General features: G+C 34.7%; 1 protein-coding gene across 9 annotated transcripts in view; it reads left to right on the top strand.

Moving 5' to 3' along the window:
* The window catches only part of LOC145321903 (uncharacterized), a 131,267-nt gene that overhangs the window by 112,953 nt on the left and 2,238 nt on the right, over window positions 1-16,076 (top strand). For 8 of the 9 annotated variants that reach the window (XR_013880448.1, XM_080163553.1, XM_080163555.1 and 5 more), the window contains 13 exons: window positions 3,345-3,414; window positions 4,141-4,285; window positions 8,207-8,328; window positions 9,346-9,436; window positions 9,673-9,807; window positions 10,198-10,269; window positions 11,024-11,110; window positions 11,497-11,646; window positions 12,068-12,167; window positions 12,731-12,804; window positions 13,731-13,932; window positions 14,403-14,534; window positions 15,762-15,815. Coding sequence is in view for 8 of the 9 variants with exons in the window: in XM_080163553.1 (XP_080019679.1) it covers window positions 3,345-3,414; window positions 4,141-4,285; window positions 8,207-8,328; window positions 9,346-9,436; window positions 9,673-9,807; window positions 10,198-10,269; window positions 11,024-11,110; window positions 11,497-11,646; window positions 12,068-12,167; window positions 12,731-12,804; window positions 13,731-13,932; window positions 14,403-14,534; window positions 15,762-15,815 (1,434 nt within the window). In the remaining variant the exon portion in view is untranslated. The remainder of the gene's footprint in view (window positions 1-3,344; window positions 3,415-4,140; window positions 4,286-8,206; window positions 8,329-9,345; window positions 9,437-9,672; window positions 9,808-10,197; window positions 10,270-11,023; window positions 11,111-11,496; window positions 11,647-12,067; window positions 12,168-12,730; window positions 12,805-13,730; window positions 13,933-14,402; window positions 14,535-15,761; window positions 15,816-16,076) is intronic. The other variant, XM_080163556.1, reaches the window with a different exon arrangement.

Here is a 16,076-nt window from a genome sequence, read left to right as displayed (position 1 = left end):
TTGGGTATTTTTATTGATTTTTTATATGATTGTATCAAACTTTTTAACAATTTATTTTAATGTGCAGATGGGGTAATTTAGTTTATCATTATTGGAAATGTTGTTTGTAAATGTTGAGTATTATTTTATTCTCCCTATCCCTTTTTTCACACGTTTCATTTTGTGTTTTAGTATCAAATAATTCAGTAAAAAAGGAAAAAATTACAGGAGAAAGATTTTGGTATTTTTATGAAGAAAGGTATAAATTATATTTTATTTCATAAATCTTCAATTTAGACCAGAACAGGTTTAAGGCTATTTTACCCAGAAATATAGATACATACTTCTTCTTTTCAAATGTTAATTTTTAAAAATTTAACTAATTGTAATAAAAATGTTGTTACTAAGTATTGGATATTTATTCCTGGTCACTTTACTGTTAACTTCATCCATGAATATATTTTAGCCCCACGGGGAGTGTGTGAAATGTTTGTATGACCTTTTATCCCACGTAAATTAATTAAAGCATAATACTCATTTTTTTGTATTTATTTAAATTTAAATTTTTATTTATTTTGAAAAGTTTTTCATATATGAAAAATAGCTAAAGATATGTTTTAGAAGGGATAGGGAAACATTTACTTTAGTATAATACACTTACTTTCTTAAGCATATAATTGTTGAATTAAAAATACATTTGTATCATTGCCATGCATAGTTAAGACTTTCAGACTAAAGGTCTAATGGAGTGGGAAGGCAGTAATCAAAACCACCCAATGACATCATTAAGATTCCTTGAAAATAATATTTGATAGAAATATTTATAGATATTTCTATTATTATAAGAAACACTTTTGTGTAAGAATATTTTTTATTGGGTAACAGGAAACATTGGACGAATAAACTTGACATTTGTTGTGTGTCTTTAAAACTTTAAAACAGTGTGGTTGACAAAACAGCACAATTTACAAACTTTAATTACCTTTTGCTTCACTCCTATTATTTCACATACCCACTTTGGCAATTATTTCTTTATGTGTTAGCACTTAGCCTTTCCATGTTCTGTCTATAACACAAGAATCCAAAATATTTTTTTTTTCAATGTACTCTTTTTATTACTTTACAACAGCTAGAAGTTTTGTAGTTATGAAGGGACACTTGACAATAAATATTTGAGTTTAAAACAACAATTTATTAAATATCTTACTTTCAATTTCTTATTAACTTATTAAACTTATATTGGTTCAGCAGTTATCAAGATCTTATGCTACACACTAACAGACATATGTTACTTTCTTAAAAAGATTTAGCATTTTACAATTATCCCGGGGGCTGTGAGAGATAGAAAAATAGAAATATAGATACATAAATAGAAAGATAGATAGATAGTCCGTTTGATGGATAAATAGATAGTTAGTAAGCTAGCTAGATAGATAGATAGATAGATAGTCCGTTAGATAGATAGATAGATAGTCTGTTAGATTGATAGATAGATAGTCCGTTAGATAGATAGATAGATAGTCTGTTAGATAGATAGATAGATAGTCCGTTAGATAGATAGATAGATAGTCCGTTAGATAGATAGATAGTTCGTTAGATAGATAGATAGATAGTCTGTTAGATAGATAGATAGATAGTCCGTTAGATAGATAGATAGATAGTCCGTTAGATAGATAGATAGTCCGTTAGATTGATAGATAGTTCGTTAGATAGACAGATAGATAGATAGTTCGTTAGATAGATAGATAGATAGTCCGTTAGATAGATAGATTGATAGATAGATAGTCCGTTAGATAGATAGATAGAAAGATAGAAAATTTTGGTGAAATCAGTCCATAAACAAGGAATTTGAGTTTAGTGGTTCAGAGAGTCATTCTAGGTAAACTACGATATCAGATTTGTAATCTCCAATTAATATCCATGTGAAAGGAAAAAAATTGGTTGAAATTGGTAAATAAACAAGAAAGTTGGATTTAATGGTTCAAATAGTCATTTTAGGTAAAGTACGATATAAAATTTGGAATCTCCAATGAATATCCAGGTGAAAGAAAAAAAATTGGTTGAAATTGGTCAATAAACAAGAAAGTTAGGTTTAATGGTTCAAAGATTCATTTTAGGTAAACTCCAACTAAACTAGAAGCGATCATGACAAGTTTAGTGATTTTTTAACTTACTAATTTGAAAAATTTATTTTTATTGATTTTCCCTTATTTAAAAAAAATTTCATTTTCCTCGAAATCTGAGAATGGTAATTAATCAAAGGAATTTATTGAAAAAATATATGTGAAAAAATCACTAAAATTTCAAAAAATCTTGAAGCCGGCTGCAATTTTATATATGGAGTTTTACTATATAAATACTAAGAAATTTTACTTAATAGCATATATTCTCTCTTTTTCGAAGCCACTTTTTTTCACAGCCGGCTTCAAAGTAATATATGTTAATGTATGTTTTTCTTTAACCCTTGTGGGACTTCCTAGTTCTTAATATAACCGATCCTAACCTGACCTAAAGTAATTAACAAATACCGGAAAAACCACACTCTCACCCTTAATTTTAAGTAAATAAAGGGGGGGGGGATTATGTGCTCGACAGAGAACTTTGAGGGAAATAACCAAAAGTTTTTGCAAAAAATGATTAAATCTTGATTTTTAACACCAATCCGTTAAAAACCATGAAATTCTCACTTAACAGAAATGATATTAACATAATTTTTATATTTCAAAATCTACAGAATAAATTGTTTTCACTTACGCATGATTTGTCTATTTAGGCTAACAAAGTTTATAAAAAGAATACACAAGAAGGATGTATAGTGCATTTCACGGTGAAATGTTCCTGGTAACGATTATCTCTAAAAATCTATGAACTTTAAAGGCTGCTAGCTGCCAAACGGATGATCGTAAATGTTATGCCAGTACACCATGTTAAGAGGCATAAGAAGGCCTTTAAATAATCTGGAATACCATAGATCCAATGATGCATAGGGAAAGCTTCACTGAAGAAAAATGTCCAAAATAAGTCTTTTACGCGCAATATTTGTATGCCTTCTTTTGTCGGTAAAAATTGTGGGCGAGCATAATTTAAACGTTCCACCGTTTGGTCATTAGCAGCCTTTAAAGTTCATAGATTTCTGAGCTGGATCTTTAAATCTTTTTAGTGGTTAGCCAGATCGGGGTGAGCTAACTTTCCACCAATGAGAGCACAGCAAATGCCGCGCTGTGATTGGCTGAAATTCGGCGCACCCTGATCTGGCTCACAACTAAAATGATTTAAAGATCCAGCTCTGGATAACATTTTACCGTGAACTGCACTAGATCCTACACTTTTATATCAGATATTAATCTATGTTTTCCTATGTTTAGATCAGCCATAAATCAATGAAAGGATCTCGAAGTATAAATGACCTTTCTATGTTCTCATCTGCCAATACAGGTTGGTTTAACGTCTTGTATTATGTCACTGTCTGGAATTAATCAAATTGCCATACCTACAAAGGGGGGGGGGGGCGAAAGTGACACTTTTTGTAACCAAAACTAAAAGTCAACAAAGGAACTCAACTAAAAAAAGAGTTACAGGTCTGATATTTTGCATGGTAGTTGCTTAATAGGGGTACAATATGGAACTGTGAAGAAACGGCGGCGCAACCGCCAAAAACCGCCGTTTCCCGCTGATTTTTTTTTGCCTTTTCTCGGCGGTTTTCGGTGGTTCCGCCGCCGTTTTTTCACAGTTCCATATTGTACCCCTATAAAGCAACTGCCATGCAAAATGTCAGACCTGTAACTCTTTTTTTTAGTTGAGTTCCTTTGACTTTTAGTTTTGGTTTCAAAAAGTGTCACTTTCGCCCCCCCCCCCCTTTATCCTTTGGCTTTACTTGTATAAAAAAGTATAATGGAGAAATTTTAGTTGTAAATTTGACGAATTAAAAAAAATTTAATCAAAAATATCACTTAAAATGGTAGCTCATGCATTGTCGTGTCAAATCTCGGGCCAAACCGCATCATAACAAAAGATGATAAGATTTATTCCTAAATACTACTGTATCAGGGGAACGAAAATAATAGTAAGGGGAATGCGTTGGCCCAAAATATGTTCAACTTGAAACCATATACATTTAGGACTTTCAGACAAAGGTCGTGTAATCAAAGGGTATATTTTTAGGAGGCGACAGCGGTCGTACTTCACCGCTGAGCGGTCAGCCGTCCAGCGGTAGCGCAGCAGCCTACACAACTCTTCCCAGACAGCATAGAACGTCAGACTCTGGTGCGGACAGACAAAACGATGACAGAGGTGGCAGCGGAAAAGGAAAGATAGTTTTTAATTATTATTTTTTATCCTTTTCCCTGTATTGAAGTAACAGGAAGTCTATCTGTTTGTAGGATCTTACTGTTGAACCGATATGGTTCTACTTTACAGTGAAGCCTCATATAGGACCATGGAGGATTCCTTCACCCATTTTATGAAATCGACCCCCATACAAAAAACGCTTAATTGAAAAGGGCTGTTTATAAACAGGTGACAAAATGTTTTCATCTCGTCTGGTTCCCTGAGGGAGGACGGGGGTATGGAACTGTAAAAGTTCTCTAATATTTTATTTGGTAATTTAAAGACTTTTTCAAATCTTATTGCATCAATTTATTTAATACCTATATTTGCGACAACTTTTGTTTTATAAATTCTTCCAATTTTTAACAACTACAAAAACCCCGCCCCTCTCGGAGAGCCTTGAACCCGCAACATACGGATAAGGTAACCAACATTCTATAAATGAGCTATGAAGGAGACCAATTATCAGTGATGAAAAAAGACAAAGTATACAAAAAATTGATTCTTATAGTATATGTTAAAATTTTACACACTTTCATGTCTGTCATCGTAGCTCAGGGGTAGAGATGAGGTTCCAATATATCAGAGCACACTAAATATCATTTTCACTCTCTGAGATAATAAAATATATATATGGTATAAGTAAAAAATATTTTTAAACATTTACATTATATCAAAAAGCTACTGCTTGCCAAAGTATATAAGATTGAAACAAATATTGTTTCAGTGGTCAGTCTTGAACCACCCACCTTGAAACTTGGCATCTGAAACCTGACGCCTTAACCAAAAGAGCTAATTCAGCATGACACAATAGTTATTGTTTTACAGCCTTATTTAACATGCCTAAGTATATAAAATTTTAAAAAAATATTGTTTCAGTGGTCAGTCTCGAACCACTCACCTTGAAACTTGACATCTGAAACCTGACGCCTTAACCAAAAGAGACAAATCAGAATGAGACCACAACTTTTGTTTTGCAGTCTTAGTTTAAATGCCAAAGTATATAAGATTGAAAAAAGTATTGTTTCAGTGGTTGGTCAGGAACCACCCACCTTAAAACTTGACATCCCAAACCTGATGCCTTAACCAAAAGAGCTAAATCAGCATAAGATAACAGTTATTGTTTTACAGCCTTAGCTTACATGTCAAAGTATATAAGATTGAAAAAAAATATTGTTTCATTGGTCAGTCTTGAACCACCCACCTTGAAACTTGACATTCCAAACCAGACGCCTTAACCAAAAGAGCTAATTTAGCATGGGACAATGATCAATGTTTTACAGCCTTATTTTACATGCCAAAGTATATAAGATTGAAAAAAATAATGTTTCAGTGGTCAGTCTTGAACCACCTACCTTGAAACTTGACATCTGAAACCAGATGCCTTAACCAAAAGAGCTAAATAAGCATAAGACATCAGACATGGTTTTACAGCCTTAGTTTTCATGCCAAAGTATGTAAGATTGTAAAAAAAATATTGTTTCAGTGGTCAGTCTTGAACCACCCACCTTGAAACTTGGCATCTGAAACCTGACGCCTTAACCAAAAGAGCCAAATCAGCATGAGACCACAACTTTTGTTTTGTAGTCTTAGTTTAAATGCCAAAGTATATAAGATTGAAAAAAGTATTGTTTCAGTGGTTGGTCAGGAACCACCCACCTTAAAACTTGACATCCCAAACCTGATGCCTTAACCAAAAGAGCTAAATCAGCATAAGATAACAATTATTGTTTTACAGCCTTAGCTTACATGTCAAAGTATATAAGATTGAAAAAAAATATTGTTTCATTGGTCAGTCTTGAACCACCCACCTTGAAACTTGACATTCCAAACCAGACGCCTTAACCAAAAGAGCTAATTTAGCATGGGACAATGATCAATGTTTTACAGCCTTATTTTACATGCCAAAGTATATAAGATTGAAAAAAATAATGTTTCAGTGGTCAGTCTTGAACCACCTACCTTGAAACTTGACATCTGAAACCAGATGCCTTAACCAAAAGAGCTAAATAAGCATGAGACATCAGACATGGTTTTACAGCCTTAGTTTTCATGCCAAAGTATGTAAGATTGAAAAAAAAATATTGTTTTATTGGTCAGTCTTGAACCACCCACCTTGAAACTTGGCATCTGAAACCTGACGCCTTAACCAAAAGAGCTAAATCAATATGAGACAAAGGTTGTTGTTTTACAGCCTTAGTTAACATGCCTAAGTATATAAAATTGAAAAAAATATTGTTTGAGTGGTCAGTCTTGAACCACCCACCTTGAAACTTAACATTCCAAACCAGACGCTTTAACCAAAAAAGCTAATTTAGCATGGGACAATGAACATTGTTATACAGCCTTATTCTACATGCCAAAGTATATAAGATTGAAAAAAATAATGTTTCAGTGGTCAGTCTTGAACCTCCCACCTTGAAACTTGACATCTGAAACCTGATGCCTTAACCAAAAGAGCCAAATCAGCATGAGACCACAACTATTGTTTTACAGTCTTAGTTTAAATCAATATGAGACAAAGGTTGTTGTTTTACAGCCTTAGTTAACATGCCTAAGTATATAAAATTAAAAAAAATATTGTTTCAGTGGTCAGTCTCGAACCACTCACCTTGAAACTTGAAATCTGAAACCTGATGCCTTAACCAAAAGAGCCAAATCAGCATGAGACCACAACTATTGTTTTACAGTCTTAGTTTAAATGCCAAAGTATAAAAGATTGAAAAAAGTATTGTTTCAGTAGTCAGTCTTGAACCACCCACCTTGAAACTTGACATTCCAAACAAGACGCCTTAACTAAAAGAGCTAAATGAGCATGAGACAATGAATGGTGTTTTACAGCCTTAGTTTACATACCAAAGTATATGAGATTGAAAAAAATATTGTTTCAGTGGTCAGTCTTGAACTTTTTAACTTGAAACTTGACATCTGAAACCTGACGCCTTGACCAAAAGAGCTAAATCAGCATGAGACAAAGATTAGTGTTTTTTAACCTATTTTTTTTATTAATAATAATATTTGGTATAAGTAAAAAATATTTTTAAACATTTACATTATATCACTTAAATATCAAAAAGCTATTGCATGCCAAAGTATATAAGCTTGAAAAAAAATATTGGTTCAGTGGTCAGTCTTGAACCTCCCACTGTGAAACTTGGCATCTGAAACCTGACCCCTTAACCAAAAGAGCTAAATCAACACGAGATAAAGGTTGTTGTTTTACAGCCTTGGTTAACATGCCTAAGTCTATAAGATAGAAAAAAAAATGTTTCAGTGGTCAGTCTCAAACCACTCACCTTGAAACTTGACATCTGAAACCTGATGCTTTAACCAAAAGAGGTACATCAGCATTGGACAAAGATTATTGTTTTACAGTCTTAGTTTACATGCTAAAGAGAGAGAGAGAGAGAGAAGAGTACATATAAAAAACATAGATTTCATGACAAAAGAAAAATAAAAAAATGAAATAACGCAGCATTATTTATATAAAAACCCACCCCTGTTTATGTTACAACATGTTGCGATGAACACAACATGTTTTCAAAAACATATTCATTGTCGTCTTTTTCAAAAAAATCTAAAGAGGTCAAAATAAAGTGTATGAATTAAAATTTCAGTTTGTAAAGGTTATTAGATCAATTTTAAATTGGTTATTAAACCATGCCTATATGAGGTGGCTTTTTAGAAAAAGAATGCCACAAAAGGATTTTAGAGTAATATAGAGCGTAAAACCAAAAAAAGTAAATAAAATATTGAATAAACCTAGCCAATAGCGAGATAGTTATATCGAGCAAACTCTAGTCCTTTATATTCTTATCCCTCAAAATCATGAAAAGATTTTTGCTCGTTGTTTTTATAATTCTCATGAGCCGCTAAATTTAATTATCTGTGCGGCTACAGGTGGAATACCTGGCGGCCAGCAGCAGCAGCAGGATTCTGGTAACCTGCGGCGGGCCTGCTCCTTGTCTGACCTTAACAAGGGTGGACAACAACGTCGGATTCTTCCCTCAACACCTGGCAGTGGTAAGTTCTTGTGTTTAACTAGGTTTGGTTCGACCGTCAAAAGGCTGTCATAGTATCGTACAATAGTAATGTGTTTTCTTATTACTTAGTATTGTAGAAAGGAATGGTAGTACCCAGGGAGTAAGGGAGGGGACAATGGATCGAATATTCAATTTTTAGGAGTCTCAGACTTTGGGGACTGGCTTAAAGGGAATGTGCAAGAATTTAGCAGTTTCTGACTGAGTTTAGGGACTTGCGCATAGAATGCCGCTACTCGTTATGTATGTTTTGAATATTGCAGACGGGGAGAAGGGATAAGGGAAGTGGGGGGAAGGGAAATAAACACTCGTTGTGCTAGATTGGAATGTAGCAGACGGGGAGAAAGGAGAAGGGAGGTGGGGGCAAGGGGTAAGGGAAATAAACAGAATAAAAAGGGGCAGTCATATTCTTGCTAGCAGCTGGCCGGGTCCAATAATCTTTAAATATAAAAATCACACCAAAAAACCTCAATATATTTCATCAAAAACAAGTTGTGATTTCACTTTACATGACGCTATGGAAATCTATTATTCAATTAACAATCCCTTTATAATTTCCTACAAATTTATTGGATTAAACAGGATTTCATGCCCTTTCTTTGATAACTCTTATATTGAATTAATTGCCCTTTGTCCCCTCCCTTACTCCCTGGGTAGTACCAATTCTATTTCGGATTACCTAATCAATCAACTTTTAGACCTAAACGAATCGAATATTACATTTCCACATCCTTTTAACCGTCAAATAATGATATATTAAGTACTAATAAAATATACAAATTAACATACATCGGCTTGATAAGACTTTCCGTGTGTTTTCTTTAGCCAGGCGGTATGTATGCTATTCCATAACATTTTTAGGCCTTTATGTCGTTGTGTGGACATAATATGTATGTTCAGCTGTTTTTCAGCTGGCACTCTCTAAATTTCCTCTATGAAAATATACTGCTCCAGATCCTTTCTAATGCCTAGGATTGAAATAAAAATATTGATACTTTAGTGTCTGGTAAAAAGATGAGTACAAGTAGTCGCGGTGACAGATCTGAAAGAAGAATGTCCATTAAATCTCCAGAAGACCGTCCTTATAGCAGGTGAACACAAGTGGTTGTATAGAAGTTTCGCTATTTTATAAACTAACTAGCAGCTACGCCCTTAGAGGCCTCTATATTTGTACTTTCTGTACACTTTGTACTGTTAGTACTGCTTGTAAATGTACACTTGTAATATTATTAGTACTGGAGGTAATAATATGTCCAGATTGGAACAGCATGAGCTATTTATACTTTCTGTACACTTTGTACTGCTTGTACACTTGTAATATTCGTAGTACTGGAGGTAGTACTATGTCCAGGTTGGAACAGCACGAGCGGATGCTGGCGGCCAGAGAGCGGGAACGGCTGGAGAAAGAGCGGGGAGAGATCAGCTCAAGAAACTCCAACCACCATTCTCAACAAAGACCAAGGTACAGATTTGTTTTTGTTTAGTAGTGCAGCTGCACATAAACGTTTTTTGTGTGTATTTAAGTACATTAATTAATCGGCCATTGTCTTATTCCTTAGATCCCCGAAACTCTCCAGTATCTACTCAGTCTAAATATGCCTTAAAACAGTTTTTCTCTATTAGACATCAGTACTAGCGGCTGCACCCCTAGAATCTAGAGGCTCTTTTTCCAAGGTTTGGGGAAAAAGATTACGGTGTTTCAGTTTTTCTTAAATAGGGCGTTACAATTTTATAGGAAAAGCTTTGACGTCTTTGAATAGCATTTCATTGTATTTTGTATTTTATTTCATACTCAAATATTTCTGTATTTTAATTTACTTTTTTTTGCTAATCTTGTATATTTAATGTTTAGGTCAGCAGCCTCCACGCCTGGACCAGAGGAACCCCGTGGGGATGATGTACCTAGCTATATGCGCTCTACAAGGTACAACCAACCTTTTATAAAAAGTAGTAAAGTTTTTTGTCTATCAATTAAGATTTCGGTTAACTACTGAATTATCATGTTCTTTCTTTTTTTGAGATTTTTTTCTTCTTAGCTGGATCTTTAAATCGTTTAGTGGTGCACTGAATCGGGGCGATCCAGTTCGGCGCACCTAGATATTATTAGATTTCAATCTTTAAATCAAAATGGAATGGGCGAATCAGCGCGCCCAGTGGCGCGGTACTGGCGCGGCAATGGCACTCAGCGAGTGACATTGCCGCGCCAAACCGGGGTGAACTGGATCGCCCCGATTCAGCGCACCACTAAACGATTTAAAAATCCAGCTCTAGTGGAAAAGAAATTGTTATATGTAGTTATAAAAGGGTTCTTTTTCTTGTAAAGATAATTTTATCTCTAGCAGTTTGAACTAAGCAGATAAAAAGAAAAAGATATACCATTCAGAACATAAGAATATACATAATAACTAGGGTTGGGCCAGATATCCGGCCGGATATCCGGTCATTTTCAATATCCGGCCGGATACCGGATATTTAAACTATCCGGTTACACGATATCCGGCTTATTTTTGACGCCTGATATCCGGTTATCCGGCCTGATATCCGGTAATTTGCCGGATATCGAACGTTGGCCAGATATCCGGCCCAACCCTAATATACATATTAACTGACAATTCCTATCCGTAGTGAAGTAATTAAAAAAACTATAGGTATTCCATTGATTTAATATTTTATTACAGTGCCTCAACCCGTAAAGAGAAGGTAATAGCGCAGCAACAGGCAGAAAAACAATCCAGAAATGCCCCTGGCAACAGATCTAGGATCAGGTACCGATTTTGTCAACAATTTTCCTTAAGGAAATTTTAAAAGTAGACTACTTTAATGTTTCATGTCTTACTAACGTCTACGGCCCCTAGCATTATGCATTCAAATAAAAGAAAATTGCAGAAAAATAGCCTAATACCATCCAAGGATTAAATCTAAAAATGAATTAGCCTAAATACATCCACGGATCTATGTGAAGCCTCCCTAATAATGTGACGACAATCAATTCAGTAGTATTAAAATCTTAAGCTTCAGACAAAAAAACCTTGCTACTTTATACAATTAGGACTTAAAATTTGTATTTATTTTAAATAAGTGAAGTGGGAGTGGTTGTGCTTAACTAGGCACTTTGAGGGAAACCGCCATAATTTTCTATTAAATCATTTAGGCGTAATAGCAGCACAAGTAAATCTGTGACCAACCTGTCGGGCATCGAACCTGTGGACTCGTCCAGTGAGGAAGAGGTGCGGTTGGCGGGCGGAGGACACCCGGGCAGTGCCAGCAAGCACCAGCGACAGCGGGCACGCAGCCAGGACAGGTAGCCAATTTGCTTGTTAGGAATACTAAGGGATAGGACAATTTACGATAAATTGATCACCTCTAATGTAAAGGAGAACACACACACACAGACAGACAGATAGACATCATGTTACTTTTATATAAGGCTTACTTTCTATGGCTTTAATTATGGAGATGATTTTCTTGTTGATAGATTTATTATTACATGGATCTTACTCCTTATTATCATACTGCAATGAAGTAAACCTGTACCTGGCTAAAATAAAGATCCTTCATCCACTCCCTTACCCTATCCCCTTCCCTTCTTCTGGATAAACGAGCATACCAATAAGTAATGAAAGCAACCTAAATTGACGAAAATTTTTCTTCAATATATCCACTTATAATCTATTTCCATTATTCTAAAGGAGTACACACAGTTAAGTATCATGTCATTTTAGGTCTGGTGGTCACCTGCTCCAGCAAGGACAACCTGGAATGGACCCGCGGATTCATCCTGGCCGGTCACCCAAAGCCTACAGCCATATGGATATCTCACAGGTATGAAAAACTTAAGGGTCGAAGGGATATGACAATGGAGGATAAATTGTTGTACATCACCAATGTTGATACACAAAATTTTAAATTACCCATGTAAATTATAATTTTTGGATTATTTTTGTAGAGTTAAAAATAGGTATTTAAATTTTGGAATAATGTGTACTTTTGCAATGGTTTCATAGTAATTTTGATGTACACATAGTACATACCTGCTTTTAAAGTCTTAATTGGTTCTTAATTACCTACAATGAAAGATTGAGTATCTATTTGAATATAAAAATTTATATTATCTGGGATCTTAAGGAATAAGACAATGGACATATACTAATGGACATCTTTAATAATAAAATTACCCCTTCCGTAGGTTATTTATTGGTTGAAACGTTTGTACACTTTAGTTTGGAGCCAACCAATTCAAATTCAAAACAAGTACCAAAAGTTTTTGAGCCACTGAATAAAATAAATGATTATAAATCTTTGGGTATCAGTGAAATTCACAGCTCCTGGACTCTTCGCATCCCTCCCGGATTATATTTATGAAAACCACATATTTTTTATTTTAGTCTAATCGCGAAATGCCGCAACCAATTATGAAGCACTCACCATCCACAGAACAACCAAGTCAAGAAGAGAGAAGGTATCTATCTATCTATTTATTTATTAATCTACATTTTTTATCTACCTCTATATCTTTCTATTTTGATTTATTTTCTTTCTTATATACACATAACTACTGTCTATGTACTAATCCATCAATTTAATTATCTATCAATGTATCATTCAATCTATATATCAATGTATCAGTTAATCTATCTATTAGTTTATCTAACAATATTACTTTTCTAACAATTAGGGTTGGCAATCCGTATCCGAATCCGGGATCCGGAATCCGCCCAATTTTTGGTCAATTTCGGAGTCCGTATCCGGAATTCGTTTTTTAATAGCGGATTCGGATTCTTAATTGGTAGGCTAAAATTAGCGCCTCGAGTTTTTTCTTTCAACTCTCGCTTTTTGAGGGCAAAGATTATCATCATTATATATAAAATCTTTTAAAATCTGATTCGATTCTCGGAAGTAAATTATGGAGAACACCAAGAACATTAATTTTTAGGACATATGTAGCACTTAATTTTTTAAAAAGCCTTTTAAAATATTGCTAGAATCCGGAATCCGAATCCGGAATCCGCCAAAAATAAGAATCCGGAATCCTTTTTTTTGACTGATTCTTGTAAGCATCTGAATCCGAATCCGGTCCAAAAATTTGACGGGTTGCCATCCATACTAACAATCAATCTATATATCAATCTAACCATCAATTTATTTATCTATCATCTATTTATCAATCAATCAATCCGTAATATCTATTTATCCATACATCATTCCAACTAAAAATCTATCTATCAATCTATCCAATGCAATGTATCTATCAATCAATCTATCTATCCATCAACAACAACATCTATCCATCAATATATCTATCAATCAATCAATCTAATTATCTATCTATCAATCGATCTATTAATCTATCTCTAATTCTCTATATCTATCAATCTATTTATCTAGGTATGGAAGAGCAAAACTGAAGACGACAACAATAATAAGTAATGATGGGAGTGTGGTAATGAACCAGCCCTCCCCCTCCTCCCAGCTCCAACACCCAGAAATGTTGCTGTCTCCCGCGGGAAGCACTGCGTCAGACGCGGATGATGTTACGCGGTCTAAGCTGACCCGCCAGCTAGCACAGCGGACTAAGATCAAAGTCCAGGTTTGTCAAACATTTTTAAACATGTTTTCTATTCTATTAAGTGTTGCTATTTTTATGATAAAATTTATCACTTTAGACAAATAAACTCATAGTTTTTATGGATTTTATGAATTGCAGGTCAGTCTGAAATGTATCTTGGTTACGTTACTCAGCTGTACGCAAAGCTTACCAATTTATGATAAGCCAAAGGATTCTCACTTCGAATCTTCGTGTGCATCTCAATCTTAACCTCAGAGAATCACGACGACATACGTCAATAGACTAGATATAGGATATACATGGATATATTGACAGAGGAAAAATTATCGTCAATTTAGATTGCTAATACGGGTGTCGATTTATTGGTCAGTTCGTTCATCCAGTATGATGAAAGGGGATAGGGAGTATCGTTATTATAGCCAATTAGAGTTCACGATAATCTGGTGTAAGAACCAAGTAATAATAGATCCATTAAATTACATCTTATTTAGGAGGATGCTGAGAACTTGTTGAAGTTATACAAGCGTGTATCTCTTGATGATGACCTAGAGGAGGAGATGAGAGCTGAGCTCCTCTCTGTACTTGTCTCGGGTGCTAGCAATGCCATACAAACTCTACACCTGGTAAAATATATTTTTATCAGGGAGGGGGGAGGGTGGGGTATTGGACTGTAAATTGTACTGATATCTAAGCTTGTATAACCACTTTTTATGATTTGTTGGCTCAAAAACTTGGGTTACCTTTATTGGTATGGGATTGATTGAATTTTAAAAGTGTACAAACTTTTGAACCAATGATTTTAACCCAGAGAAGGTTTAATTTTGTTTGCTTAATCGGGGATGTATAGGAATTTATCCTTGTCTTTTCCATTAAGATCCCTAATTTTTAATCACAACAAGGTCAATTATAACTAAAAACTGCGCAGCTGCAATAAGCGACCAATAGTTTAGATTTGAGAAAAACTCCAGGGAGTAAGGGAGGGGACAATGGGCAATTAATTCAATATAAGAGTTATCAAAAAAAGGGCATGAAATCCAGTTTAATCCAATAAATTTGTAGGAAATTATAAAGGGATTGTTAATTGAATAATACATTTTCATAGCGTCATGTAAAGTGAATTCACAACTTGTTTTTGATGAAATATATTGAGGTTTTTTGGTGTGATTTTTATATTAAAAGATAATTGGACCCGGCCAGCTGCTAGCAAGAATATGACTGCCCCTTTTTATTCTGTTTATTTCCCTTGCTCCTTGCCCCCACCTCCCATCTCCCTTCTCCCCGTCTGCTACATTCCAAACTAACACAACGAGTGTTTATTTCCCTTCCCCCCACTTCCCTTATCCCTTCTCCCCGTCTGCAATATTCAAAACATACATAACGAGTAGCGGCATTCTATGCGCAAGTCCCCAAACTCAGTCAGAAACTGCTAAATTCTTACACATTCCCTTTAAGCCAGTCCCCAAAGTCTGAGAATCCTAAAAATTGAATATTCGATCCATTGTCCCCTCCCTTACTCCCTGGAAAAACTCAAAATATTTTAATAATATGGAAATCATTGGGGATACGACAATGGACAACAAATATATTTTCATAAAATCATAATGTTTGAAATCCAATGTTTGAGTGTATGTAGGGGTAGTACGTTGGCTCTCATTATTAACTTTCTCCCTATATAAAATAGTATAGTCTTTTTTTTCCTCAAGTCTAAAATTACTGAACCAACAGAGTTCACCATTTTTGGGAAACTTTACATAGGTCCTGGTTTTAAGCTATTTTTTTCTAATACAGATGCTAGAGGTGCCAATATTTTTGTTGTTGTTGTAAGTATCCTAAATTCGTTTTTGTTTAAGGTGTGTAAGAATTCTGCTACACGTACTCAAGGCATGAGTTCTAGTAATCCACAGGTAATTAAATTATAAAGAATATACCTATATACAGACAGAAAGATACACAGACTGGCAGACAGAAAATTAACTATATGTAGAATATCTTTACTCACTGTGAACCAACTATAAAAAAGAATTTAAAAGCATATTGAACGCTTTCATTTTCAACTTTTTATTGTTGAAATAAATTAAAGTTTTTCTATGTCTAACCCCTGCGTGGGCCCTATACTTGCGGTCCTGTGGAGCTACTCAGTACTTAACATAACCTAACCAAACCTG

This window comes from Acartia tonsa, chromosome 6, assembly GCF_053477335.1.
Source record: "Acartia tonsa isolate MP-2025a chromosome 6, ASM5347733v1, whole genome shotgun sequence".
NCBI lineage: Eukaryota > Metazoa > Arthropoda > Copepoda > Calanoida > Acartiidae > Acartia > Acartia tonsa.
This window is presented reverse-complemented; position numbering and strand designations above follow the sequence as displayed.